Raw genomic sequence first — 13,004 nt, 5'->3', positions numbered from 1 at the left:
TCTGACTGCATTGCCCACAGCAACCCAATATACAATTAGAATGATGTTATAAATTGATATGGATCAATTTATACCTCTTATTAGATTATACATATTCTGGTTGTTATGTTTGCCTTTCAGTGGACAGCAAAAGAGGGAGAGAGGAGGATAGAGAGAGAGAGGAGGAGGAGAGAGAGCAGGATGGAGTCAGCACACCAAAGAGACAGCAAGAACCAGGTGAGAAAGTGGACAGGTAGTCAAGACCACAAAGTAGCCTTGAGAACCGATGGTTCTGGTGCAGCACCCTCAGCACCCCCCTTCATTACTTGTAATAGGATGTAATAAACGTTTGACACACATGGCAATAAAAACATGAATCTTGAATTAGCAAAACATGTTTGCTATTTAAACATGTCAGCATGTCATCACTGACAGATGACAGGTAGGCTAGCTAGCTCAGAGGTGATTCGTAATAATAGATAGTAGTAGTAATAATACAATATGTCTTATTCTGCTAGAATTGGGCTTTATGGTAATAAAATACAATACAAAAGTGGATTGAAGCATTGGAATAAACCCTCACTCATTGGAAATGTCTGTTTTTCCATAGATGGACATAAGATTGTTTTTCAGGTGAGAGAGTCAAGTCAAAATCAAATGACATTATCTGACTGCATTGCCCACAGCAACCCAATATACAATTAGAATGATGTTATAAATTGATATGGATCAATTTATACCTCTTATTAGATTATACATATTCTGGTTGTTATGTTTGCCTTTCAGTGGACAGCAAAAGAGGGAGAGAGGAGGATAGAGAGAGAGAGGAGGAGGAGAGAGAGCAGGATGGAGTCAGCACACCAAAGAGACAGCAAGAACCAGGTGAGAAAGTGGACAGGTAGTCAAGACCACAAAGTAGCCTTGAGAACCGATGGTTCTGGTGCAGCACCCTCAGCACCCCCCTTCATTACTTGTAATAGGATGTAATAAACGTTTGACACACATGGCAATAAAAACATGAATCTTGAATTAGCAAAACATTTTTGCTATTTAAACATGCCAGCATGTCATCACTGACAGATGACAGGTAGATAATGAAAGGTAGTGAAAAAACTGAAAAATGATGTTGCCAGACTTGCAGACTTTTTAACCAGACCCTGTCACATATGTTTGTGTGTGATTGTCAGTGCAAAGAGGGAGAGAGGAGGATGGAGATGACACAGAGAGAGAGAGAGAGAGAGAGAGAGAGAGAGAGAGAGAGAGAGAGAGAGAGAGAGAGAGAGAGAGAGAGAGCAAGAGCAGGAAGAACCAGGTGAGAAAGTGGACAGATAGTGAAGTCAAGATTGTTATAGTGTCAAAACAGTAAAACAATAAATTTAAAAAGTGATGGCTTTGTGGCTCAACAATAAAGTCTATAAATTATCATATTTGTTCTAGTCACATAATTGAATAGTTGAGTAACAACGTTACTAGTAACGTTAACCGTCCTACCAAACCCAGCACGGATACAGCTCGACGCGTCGACAAGCACAGGAAGACAGGCTTTGATCCAGCTTGGCTGTCAGAGCAGAAGTACTCCTGGCTCTACAAAACCGATATTGGTATCATTGTACAGACTACCAAAACAGAAAAATAAAATCTTAACGACAGCAAAAGTGAAAGATGTCAGAAATGCATTACCTGGAGATTCAATAAGGTAAAATATATTATATTTCTCCTCTCACGTACGAAAATGCCACATGTATTTCCATAAACCGTCATAGCCTACGCAACTACGCCACCATCTGGTGCACGAGACGAATAACCAGGAAGTATTGTACATAGCCAGTAAACACACTTTCTCTGCGTCACTATATGAGCAAATGCTTCTGTCCCAGGTAAGTGCTTCATGAGAAAACGAATAAATGTTTGTAGCTTTTTCTAACCGACATTAGCTGTAACAGTTAGCATGTTCATACCGTGAGGGAATTTGCCTCTTACATCGTGCAAATGTGTCGACAACGTCGTGCAAACTTTAACGTAAAAGCAAAGTGGTTTCGGTTTCAATTTCTTACGAAATTGCTCATTATAATGTTAAAACTTCCTCCTGACTCTACGGGCTCATACACTACTTTAATCATTCCAGCTGGAGACACATACAACATGGAGAGACAAACGTTGCCAGTTGTCACAATAAATCAATGATATGACTATACTGCGATACATTATTGCAGTAGGCCATATCTATTTCATTGCAATCTTAAACATCTGTAAAAACACAACACAGACCTGGTAAATGCACAACTCCTGGCAGGTGTAAGAGGTATTTCAAACTCTAGGTGAGTAGGCGATGCCTTTTTTGTGCTAGCTTATTAATTGTGAGGCCTTTAAGTTCAACAGTTGTGTCAAGAGAAACGTTGTTATGATTGCTCCTCAATCATGCTGAATGTTCTTGTCTATGTCAGGATGTCAGCTAAAAGCCAAGAGGAGAGGACAGTGGAGGTGCTGGGGGTCCCTGAGGGAGTGGATGATGAACTGTTGTCCCTGTACTTTGAGAACAAGCGTCGCTCTGGAGGTGGTTCTCTTGTCTCACTGGAGAAGAAAGGTAGCCAGGCCTTGCTAGTATTTGAAGAAGCAGAGGGTAAGAACTGTTTCAGTGTAATTCAGTAAAAAATCTAAATCAAAAGATTTGGTTGTTTTATACCCTAAATAAATAATGTAAATCCAAAACAACTACCGTACCTGATATTGTGTAATATGCTTCCAAATAGGCTAACTGTTAGCCTAATCTCTGGCCAATCTGCCCTACCTAACACACTGATTGACAGTTGCAGCAAGGGTTCTGTCCAAAGGACCCCATGTTCTGCATAATGCTGAGCTGACGGTAAGAAAGCCAGCTTCCAAGGACCCTAGGAGGCTGCTTCTGCGTGGGATCAACCCAACCACCAGCATGGAGCTGGTGGAGCTCTACGTTGAAAACATGACAGGGATGGACATTGATGACTACACGTTGTGCATTTCATCTGGCAGAGATCTGGTTATTATCCACTTTCATCAGCCTTTCTCTAAAGGTTTGCTGCACTGCATTTTTTCTATCATTATTTTTGAATGCTTTTTAGCAGGACATCCAGTCACATATCAATCACTCACAGCTAGGGATGCACCGATACCACTTTTTTCCAGACCATGTACAAGTACTTACATTCGGGTACTGGACGATACCGACCGAGTACTTAATAATACCATTATAGTTATAACAATGACTTTGAAAACATGTTTTATTTTCATCAGCTGTTCCTCACTTTCTGACTGTAACTAATAAAATATGTACCATCATGTTGGTAGCTAGCTAGTAGCTAACAAAAAACATTGCTATGTAACTATCTAACTGCATGTTTAGCACAACATGCTCATAGACCATGAACATGCTAAAAATGCCTAACTACACATAACTAGATGATCACACAGTCCTTGCTTTTGAACAGTCCTAAAATGTAAGTTTGTTTACAAGCCATGTATCACTAACACTCATCCGATTACAAAACAGGAAGGCATTTAGTGATCCTAAAACTGTTTCACCAGACCCTATCATATACAGAATTTAGCAGAGCATAGTTTGCAGTCTGCTCTACTTTTGTGTTCATCAACGCGTATCCTAAAATATCTCCAAACTGCTGAACTTCTCTGTCTACTGCTACGAGAGGTTACGCTACATTGCCTTAAAGTGGTATCGGCAGTGGAGTAGTTTTACGAGTACAAGTGCATGAGCACACTCTCGGGTACAAGTACTGGTATCGGAATCGGTGCATCCCTATTCACAGCCTACATAAGCACTTTTTGGAGAGAATGAAACTTTGATTGCTAAAAAAATACTGAACTGCTTTTGTTTTATTGAATAGCTAATGTGCTTCACCCTTGTTTGTATCCACAGATTTTCAAAAACTCTCTGCAAAGATCTCTAAGAAGCCACTGGATGGAGCCAGGATCATGATGGAACAGATTGAGCAAACTGACTCCATCTTGGTGGAGAACCTGCATCCAAGCATCACTGAGGATATGCTCACTCTATACTTTGAGAGCAAGAATGGCAGAGGTGGGGAGGTGAAGGAGGTCAGCAGGATGGCTGAGGGCATAGCCAGAGTCTCCTTTGTGGATTTTGAATGTAAGTTATTACAAGGAGTTATAGGAGGGACAATTCCCTTTGTCTGAAGTTGGAGGGAAAGTTCCCTTTTGGGTCTCCGGAGGGGAATGTCTTGAGGTGTACAGGGCTTAAAGTTCTCCGGCACGGTGCCGGATTTCCGGCGCGGGGGAATTTTGAGCAATTTAAAAAAAAAAAAAAAAAAAAAAAAAAAAAATGCTATTTGTTTACATCGTAATTTAAAGAGTCATCTTCAGCAAAGAGGCAGTTCCGCCTACCAATGGTATCACATTGCTCAAGCCAACCAACGACTTCTAGCCAATCGGAGGCAGAGTAGTGGGGCAGGTCTTAAGAAGTTTGAATGAGTGTAATGTTAGCTTGTAGAGACGTTCGCTTTTAGCAGCCCGCTATCTCGCTAACTTTAGTAAGAGTCTATTAAAATGGAAGCCAAGTTTCTTAAACATGGCGAAGACACAGCTATACTAGAACGAGGAGTAAGGAATAAATGGCGCTGGGCATGGATAGAGGAGAGTAGTGACGGGAAGCCTTATGGACGTGGTGCCTCAAACTGAGGGAGCCGGGTGCTTGTTTCTGTACGCCGTGCTCAAAGAAACTCGTCTACGGCAGTATAGTATATAGTATATGGTATAGTAGTGGGAAGAAGGTTATTGCTCGACATGCCTCAGATCCCGGTCACCAAGCTTCGGTTCGAGCGCTTGCTCATACAACTACCTTGCCGGGAGCGACGGCGACAGGTATCTTCAATGACCGACCGTGTTTGCGAGCAAAAGATCCAAGTGTGCGCGTTTATAGCTGAACATGATCTGTCTTTCACAATGGCTCAGCCACTCGTCGATTTGTGCAAGAAGCTATCAGAAGACAAAAATGCACTGACAAAGCTGTCCGTTTCCAATAACAGGACTTAAAGTTCTCCGGCACGGTGCCGGATTTCCGGCGCAGGGGAATTTTGAGCAATAAAATAAAATAAAATCACATGCTATTTGTTTACATCGTAATTTAAAGAGTCATCTTCAGCAAAGAGACAGTTCCGCCTACCAATGGTATCACATTGCTCAAGCCAACCAACGACTTCTAGCCAATCGGAGGCAGAGTAGTGGGGCGGGCCTTAAGAAGTTTGAATGAGTGTAATGTTAGCTTGGAGAGACGTTCGCTTTTAGCAGCCCGCTATCTCGCTAACTTTAGTAAGAGTCTATTAAAATGGAAGCCAAGTTTCTTAAACCTTGCTCATACAACAACCTTGCGACGGCTACAGGTAGCCTACCACTTCATCTTCAATGACCGACCGTGTTTGCGAGCAAAAGATCCGAGTGTGTGCGTTTATAGCTGAACATGATCTGTCTTTCACAATGGCTCAGCCACTCGTCGATTTGTGCAAGAAGCTATCAGAAGACAAAAATGCACTGACAAAGCTGTCCGTTTCCAACCAGCACGCCAGCTATTTAAACACACATGGCCTTTGTCCCGGAATTGAAAAAACGGCTGTGTGAAAAGCTTAAAAAAGCAACGTTTTCAATTAATATCGACGAAGCTACTAATCTTAACATGGACAAAATCCTCAATGTCCTTGTTCGATTTTTTTATGATGATCTGGCCAAAGTAACAACACAACACCTAGTCAGCAGGAAAGTAAACATCGCCAACTCATCAGCCCTCATGCAGGAGCTCAAAGATATCCTGGAGTCCAATGGTCTTGACTGGTCACTAGTCATCAGTATTCTACTTGATGTAGATCTATTGATCTATTGTTATAGTGATAGTGGCTTAATAAGTGATGCAATCAGTTTGGCCTTAAGTGATTTAATCAGTTTGGCCTTAAGTGATTTAATCAGTTTGTTCTTTTAAAGACATCTAAATATATTATTTTATTTTGTATTGAGTATAAAACAGTATTAATGCATTTTAACATTGAGACATATATTTTGTATTGACTATAAAACAGTATTAATGCATTTAAACATTGAGACATGTATTTTGTATTGACTATAAAATAGTATTAATGCATTTAAACATTGAGACAAGAAGCTGTCTTCTGTACCCGCTCTCCCAATATCTCAAACTGTGACCCCCCTCCCCAAGGAAAAGTTTCAGGCACAGGATTATTTCCCACTTTAAGCCCTGCAATAAGCACGCCAGCTATTTAAACACACATGGCCTTGCCCCGGAATTTAAAAAACGGCCGTGTGAAAAGCTTAAAAAAGCAACGTTTTCAATGAATATCGACGAAGCTACTAATCTTAACATGGACAAAATCCTCAATGTCCTTGTTCGATTTTTTGATGATGATCTGGCCAAAGTAACAACACAACACCTAGCCAGCAGGAAAGTAAACTCGTCAGCCCTCATGCATGACTGGTCACTAGTCATCAGTATTCTACTTGATGGAGATCTATTGTTATAGTGATAGTGGCTTAATAATAGGGCTTTCACACCGGCAAAGAACCGTGCCGGTTCGCGTTCGCGTTCGGAAACCTCTGAACCTTGGTGCTGTCTGGCGAACGAGCCCGCGTTCATACCAGTGTAACCTGAACCATCCGCGTCAACGCTGGGTGATGAAGGGGCGGGATAAACAAAACAATTCACAACTAGATGGCAGCTACTTCACTGGAAAAGAGGATAATATCTTCCACTACTACAGTATCTGAAATAAACACAATTTTCTGTGAAACAAAACAAAATACACTTTCTATATGCGTTCTTTTACTAATCAGCTGCTCCATTACTGGAATAGAAATGGCTTACGAAATTCGCGTTCGCGCATGTCCGTGTGTGTGTTTGCTGAGCATGTGAGGAAGATAGAGAGAATAATGACACTTTTGATATTGTTTTTGATCACTAATGATTAGATTTAGATTAGATTACATTTTGTCTACTTCCTCCTTGCTGGTCTCTGCAGCCTAGAATAGGACACACCCACTGACGACGTGACTGTTCTACGTTTTGGTTCGCGCTTGAGAACCACTATTTTTTGGTGCCCGCTGCGAACCAACTTTTCAGGTTCCGAACCAATTGAGCTTCGGTCTGAACGCGCAGGCCGGTTCCAGACTTGGTTCGCGAATGCGAACCGGCACGGTTCTTTGCCGGTGTGAAAGCCCTATGAGTGATGCAATCAGTTTGGCCTGATCAATGTCATGATGAGTAGCCTCCTGGTTTCAATGCTGTGGTTTTCAGGATGTTATAAAGGTGGAGTTGAGAGGCTAGTTCTAGGTCGTCTTTGTCCCGGGGTTCTGCTAGTGAGATAATGTTTGTTCCTGGATGCTGTTGTCCTCATGTTGTAAGTATCAGAGTGTTGTAATGACCGTTGGTCATGTCTGTCTCTTTCTCTCTCTTCGCTGTACTAGAATGTAACTTTTCACTATTAAGTATTTGCCTTGTACTAGATGTACAAGTATACATTATTATTAAAGCCTCATTGATTCATTCTATTTGACATGCTTTGTCTTAAGGAGCACCGACTCAACAATTTTATGCACATAGTGATAATGAATTGGGATTCAGATTATCAACATTAGATGTGTTTTGTTATGAAGGAAACAGCCAGGAATCTCTGCCAAATATAATAGACAGAAACAAATTGTAGTTAACTTCTGGTCTACAGAGTGTATAAGCAATGTTGTACATCCATTCAGTTTAGTCATACTGAGTCTTTGTCCAGTACAACAAACACACTAATGTGTGCAAGAATGAATTAATATTATGATACAATAAACTAAATATAGTTTTCTTTTGTTGTCTTTAACAGCTGTGGAACATGTCCTTGAAAAATCCCACACACTGGACGAGGCTAAGTTGACAGTCAAGCCTTACTTCGCCTTCTTCCAGTCAGAGGAAAGCTTGTCATCCCAAATCTCATCTGTAAATGGAACATCAGACAGTAGCACCAGTAGCACAGGAGACACCCAGAGTATGAGTGTTGACCAAGTGCTGACCAGTTCTCTCACACCTGTCAGTGTTAATGATAACCGTTCCTCTCATGAGTCCACCTCAGAACCACTGCCCATCCCCGCTGCAGAGGTGGAACCAGCCGATGTAGGCATGGAGGACTTAACAAATGCTGTAGTGCCAATCTCAAGCCACATCCCTGTCCCTGACCCAGTGAAACTCGCCCTTCTCCAGATCAGCCCACTAGCACAGAACATCCAACAGACCCACCCCAACTTCAACATCCGTATCGAAGACGACGGTATGCACATGGAAGGCCCAGACAAGCTGGGTCTTGAACAACTTAAGAACACCATCTTGGAGTTCCTTGGTGGTATAGCTCAGGCACATTTGACTTTTGACCTTGAGAAGGCCCAGTTCCTAGTGAAAGAGGAGGTGAAGGAAAGGCTGCAACAGGCCCTGAAAGACCAGGGGCTGCCCTCTATATACACTGTAACAGATAGTGTTGTTGTGGTAACATCACTGTCTCAGAGCTTGGTTAGCCAGGCTTGTAGTTTGTTGAAGTCCCTATTGTCTGACTTCAGCATTCCAGTGGATAGAGAATATGAGTGCATGTTGTACTCCCATGAGTGGTCAGGGTTCCTCCAGTCTTTGGGATCCTGCTCAGCAAAAGTGTCAGAAAGAGGTGGCGAGATTGACGTTTTGACTCTGAAAGGGATGGAGGATGAAAAGCAGGCCAAAATCGTGGAGTTCCTCAGCACACCCATTCAGAGGGAGACTGTTATCTCTATGGAGCCAGGCATGTTGAAATACATCCAGATGTATTTTCATCAACTACTGGCCGAGATGGACCAAGTGTCTATATTCCCATTGGAGGCTGAGGACGTTTGTGGTCTAAGAGTAGGTGTTTTAGGAATATAAAAAAGTCTAAGTCAAACAAATTTTTTTCAGCATCAATCAAGCTTTAATATAAATATGAGATCAGAGTTGTATAATGTACGTTATTCGAAGTTACGATTCAGCGCTGTAGAAATGCAATATATCACACCTATTGTGGATAATTTTCATCCATATGAATATGATTGACAGATTTGTGGCAACGCTGGCGCCTGTCAGATGGCGGATGAGGTACTGCAAGGTGTGGTGTCATCCATCTGCACCAGAACCATTACAGTGAGCCAGCCTGGTGTGGCCCGGTTCCTGATTTATGGGGAGGGAGCCAAACTCATAACAGAAATGACGGCCAAGTTTCAGGTCTTTATCAACATGGAGAAGGTTCACTGGGAGCCTCTAGAGAACCAGGTAGTCTATTGATCATGATCTACACAAAGACTTATTTCTATATCGTTATTTTTTACCATATTACTGATACCTAGTACATCATAGTTGTCAAGCGTTATGCACACTTCAAAGATCATGTTATAGTGTTGGGTGTTATTAGGCTTTATCCTGCTTTTATAATGTTTTTTTGCTGCTTCACCTCGAGTGTTTCTGAATGGTATTTGTTTGATGTGTTCAAAAGTGGTTAAACACATGGTTGAGAACTTATGACAACAATCACCTTCTCCTGACTGGTCTGGTAGACCTGACCTGACTTCTACCAGTTAGAGCAGGATACTAAAACACACTGTACTGTGTCCATCAGAGAGCTAGAACTCCTCTTAATAACTCCCTTCCACAAGGGAGAAATGTTACATTTATCAGTTGGGTCAAAACCAGCATGTCTGCTTTAACCATGTACTTGTTGTAGGCTACATAAAATGACCCCCCCCACACTTGCCTTGGTCATCTCTTCACAGGACATATTTGAGGCTGCATGGAAAATTACTGGCAGTCAAAATTTCCAGAGGAAGAACTCAGATGGTGCTATACAGCCCTCAACATCAGGGTTAAGACAAGCTGATCAGAAATTTAACAGAAATTTAACTCCTGACAGAGGTATGTAGAAGACTAACATTACGACTTTCATATTCTATTGTTTTGCAATGCATTACTAATATTTGTTGTACTCCCTGTAGGTCTCATAGAACAGGCCAAGAAACTTTTCTCTGCCATAGATGAGAAGATCGATTCAGGACTACTTGCTAGTGTGGACAGAGCTGTTGACATGGGAGAAGAGGATCTCTACACAGCTGGGGAACCGATGGCTCTCAGTCTATCCAACCCGCCCCCAGAGTACAGCACTGATATAGAGTTTGAGGACATCCCACAGCCCTTAATTGAGGAAGGGGCCGCCGGCGGTCCACTTGTGACCAATGACGGAGACAGAGACCCGGCCACAAACTTTTCTAGCAACCTGGAGGAAGAGGCCCAGTTATCTCTGGCCATCCAGTACTCTATGGAGACCACAAAGAGGTCACTGGCTGATGAAGAGGAAGAGCTGCAAAAAGCCCTGGAGCTGTCCAGGAAGATGGTCCGACATAACAGCAGTGCTGCCATCCCAGCCAATGAGAACTCCCATCTGGAGAAGGCTGCCCAGGCGTCCGTCCAGGATGCCATCAAGGCGGCCAACACTTGCGAGATATTTGTATTTGCGGGTTATACCTGTGACCTTATCAGAGTGGACATCGCCCTGGGGAAGAAGGCGACCACGAGGCAGTGTGAGGAGAAGATGGAGCATAAGAACCTAAAGAGCCTGTCTAAATACCATAAGAGCTGCGTGGAGCTGATCAAGAGGAAGCATGCAGTGGAAATCCAGATCCAGGGCACTACAGCCATCATCTCTGGGTTCAAGGACTATGTGACAGAGGCAGTGTCTGACATGAAGCTGCTGCTGAAGAGGATCTCCAGTACCAGCTCAGACTCTGACATTATGCAGACAGTGCAATGGATATGGCGCGACCAAGCATCATCAGTGGACATGCCTTACTCTGCTGATGCCACAGTGTTTATTGAAAATGCCTGGAAGAGGAAACAGAAGAAGATTGACATCTTGCTGAACAACCAGCCCCACATCATCAACATTGAGAAGATGCAAGAGTACAATGTGGCCTCAGGGAAATCTGTACCAATCTCAAGGAAAATTCTGAGTTCAGGGGACTTGTATACAGATTTACCAGGTAAAGTATACTCTGTAAAATTCAATTGATGTTAAGATGTATGTTTGATGTTTCCCAAAATGCACTCACCAAAATCCAAATTGACCCAAAAAAGACAGAGTAGAGTAGTACTTAACTTATATATTTTTTACAAATACCGGGAAAATACTTTCAGCAGCAGATACACATAAGGACAACATACAGTAACAATAGACATGAAACAATACCATACATTAGCAAGACATTTGATTTTAACATATAATGTTAAAATGTTTGCACTGTTCTTTTACCAGATGAAGATTACAGTCTGCTGTCAAGCCTGCCTGATGCATCCAGAGTGAATGAGGATTCTGATGAATTCCAGGATGTTGTGAAGGAATTCTATGAAAGCATACAAGACTACCACAACAAAATAAGAATTATAAAGGTGAATGTAAATAAGAACTAATCTATGACATTTTTATGTTATCAGTGATGTGTTATTAACTGTCCCTCTAATGCAAATATGATTTCCCAGGTGGACAAGCTCATGAATAGGCTGCTATACAATCAGTACAAGTTGAAAAAAGCTAGTATATCACAGAGTGCCTCTGAAGTTGAAAGGACCCTGTACCACGGCACAAGCGAGACAAGTGTCAAGGAGATCTGTGTTCATGGCTTCAACAGAAGCTTCTGTGGAAAGAATGGTATGACCTCCAGAAGTCTCTTTCATAGAAATGTGTTGTGTATTTTACTTTTGTATACTTTTTACATATTAGATGGTAATAATGGTTTCTCTCTGCAGCCACTGTGTACGGTCAAGGGGTCTATTTCGCTGTGAACTCGACGCTGTCTGTCCAGGACCAGTACTCACCCCCCAATGCAGATGGATACAAGTTTATATTTGTAACAAAAGTGCTGACAGGGGACTTCATTAAGGGAAGTCATTCGATGAAAACTGCCCCTCTGAAGGAGGGCTCAGAGATTCCCCTCAGATACGACAGTGTGGTGGATAACCCTGACGATCCCTCGTTGTTTGTCATTTTTAATGATACACAAGCCTACCCAGAATATCTCATTACATGTCAGAAAATCCACCGCTGAGAACAGGTTGTGGATAGATGGTTACCAAAGACAGGCTAGAAGCACTAGCAATCCTATTTTTATTTTTATTTTTGTCTTTATTGAGAAAAGAGCATTATTGGTAAAAAAAAAAATAATATTTAAAGGGCTACTAATAAAATGCTGTTTAGAAGGTGAACAAACAAATTGATTGTTTAATTTATGCCTTGTTTAATTTTTTTCTAAACAAAAATTATTATTATTATTATTGTTGTTAATGGATCGTTTTCTGATCAAGCTGATTATTATTTTTATTTTGTTGCCAGATATGAGCGACATTCATTGCGGAGGAAGGAAGATAATTAACATAGTTTACCTCATTTAAACAATTAATCAAGTTTGCATGGTCTTATTGTATTTCTTTTACTTTCTTTTTTAAAATTATGAATTATGATAATTTTATCTCTCAGCAACTGTTTCTTACAGAACACATGACCCTTTATTACAGATTGCAACGCTATTGTAAAAACTATTACCATGAATTTTGGAATAATATCATGATAATCATAAAAAGTTCAACTGTGAAAAATGTACTGATATATACAGTTCTATGAAAATATCTTTTGGAGCACCTTCCTCTAGACTAGATTATGTTTTGTTTGTATGTCATGTCATTATTTTATGTGAAATTAAACCAATGAAATTCAAGTGCTTATTGTGAAAGTTTCAGTCTTTTTAAAATATTGATGTTATGCCATCTTTGGTGGGATACATTAATGATTATTTCCATTGTGTGTTTATGATAAAAGGTGGTTATAATGGAAAAACAAAAAATATATTTACATTTATCTAATTCTTTATCTAATTCTGGTCCTGTGTCCATTCTTATTGTGATATTATATATAACATATGTTACTGTACATGTGGGA

At 41.1% G+C, this 13,004-nt stretch overlaps 1 protein-coding gene across 1 annotated transcript; it reads left to right on the top strand.

Moving 5' to 3' along the window:
• The first annotated feature begins 1,792 nt into the window (after window positions 1-1,792).
• parp10 (poly(ADP-ribose) polymerase family member 10) lies at window positions 1,793-12,708 on the top strand. The gene is made up of 11 exons (XM_080531764.1): window positions 1,793-1,856; window positions 2,424-2,599; window positions 2,787-3,029; window positions 3,890-4,120; window positions 7,857-8,896; window positions 9,086-9,298; window positions 9,796-9,934; window positions 10,015-11,055; window positions 11,328-11,461; window positions 11,552-11,720; window positions 11,819-12,708. Exons 1-11 carry the CDS (start codon window positions 1,834-1,836, stop codon window positions 12,115-12,117), a joined length of 3,708 nt encoding a protein of 1,235 aa, XP_080387890.1. The 5' UTR covers window positions 1,793-1,833; the 3' UTR covers window positions 12,118-12,708.
• Window positions 12,709-13,004: the final 296 nt, after the last annotated feature.

Source organism: Nansenia antarctica (genome assembly GCF_963989245.1).
Source record: "Nansenia antarctica genome assembly, chromosome: 5".
Lineage (NCBI taxonomy): Eukaryota > Metazoa > Chordata > Actinopteri > Argentiniformes > Microstomatidae > Nansenia > Nansenia antarctica.
This window is presented reverse-complemented; position numbering and strand designations above follow the sequence as displayed.

What these genes read in the sequence shown, in the direction of transcription:
- parp10 (XM_080531764.1), top strand. Translation starts at nt 1,834, where the DNA reads ATGAGCAAATGCTTCTGTCCCAG. An exon ending in GGGAGCCTCTAGAGAACCAG is followed by an intron (nt 9,299 to 9,795) that starts GTAGTCTATTGA and finishes ATCTCTTCACAG; the next exon opens with GACATATTTGAGGCTGCATG. An exon ending in CTTGTATACAGATTTACCAG is followed by an intron (nt 11,056 to 11,327) that starts GTAAAGTATACT and finishes TTCTTTTACCAG; the next exon opens with ATGAAGATTACAGTCTGCTG.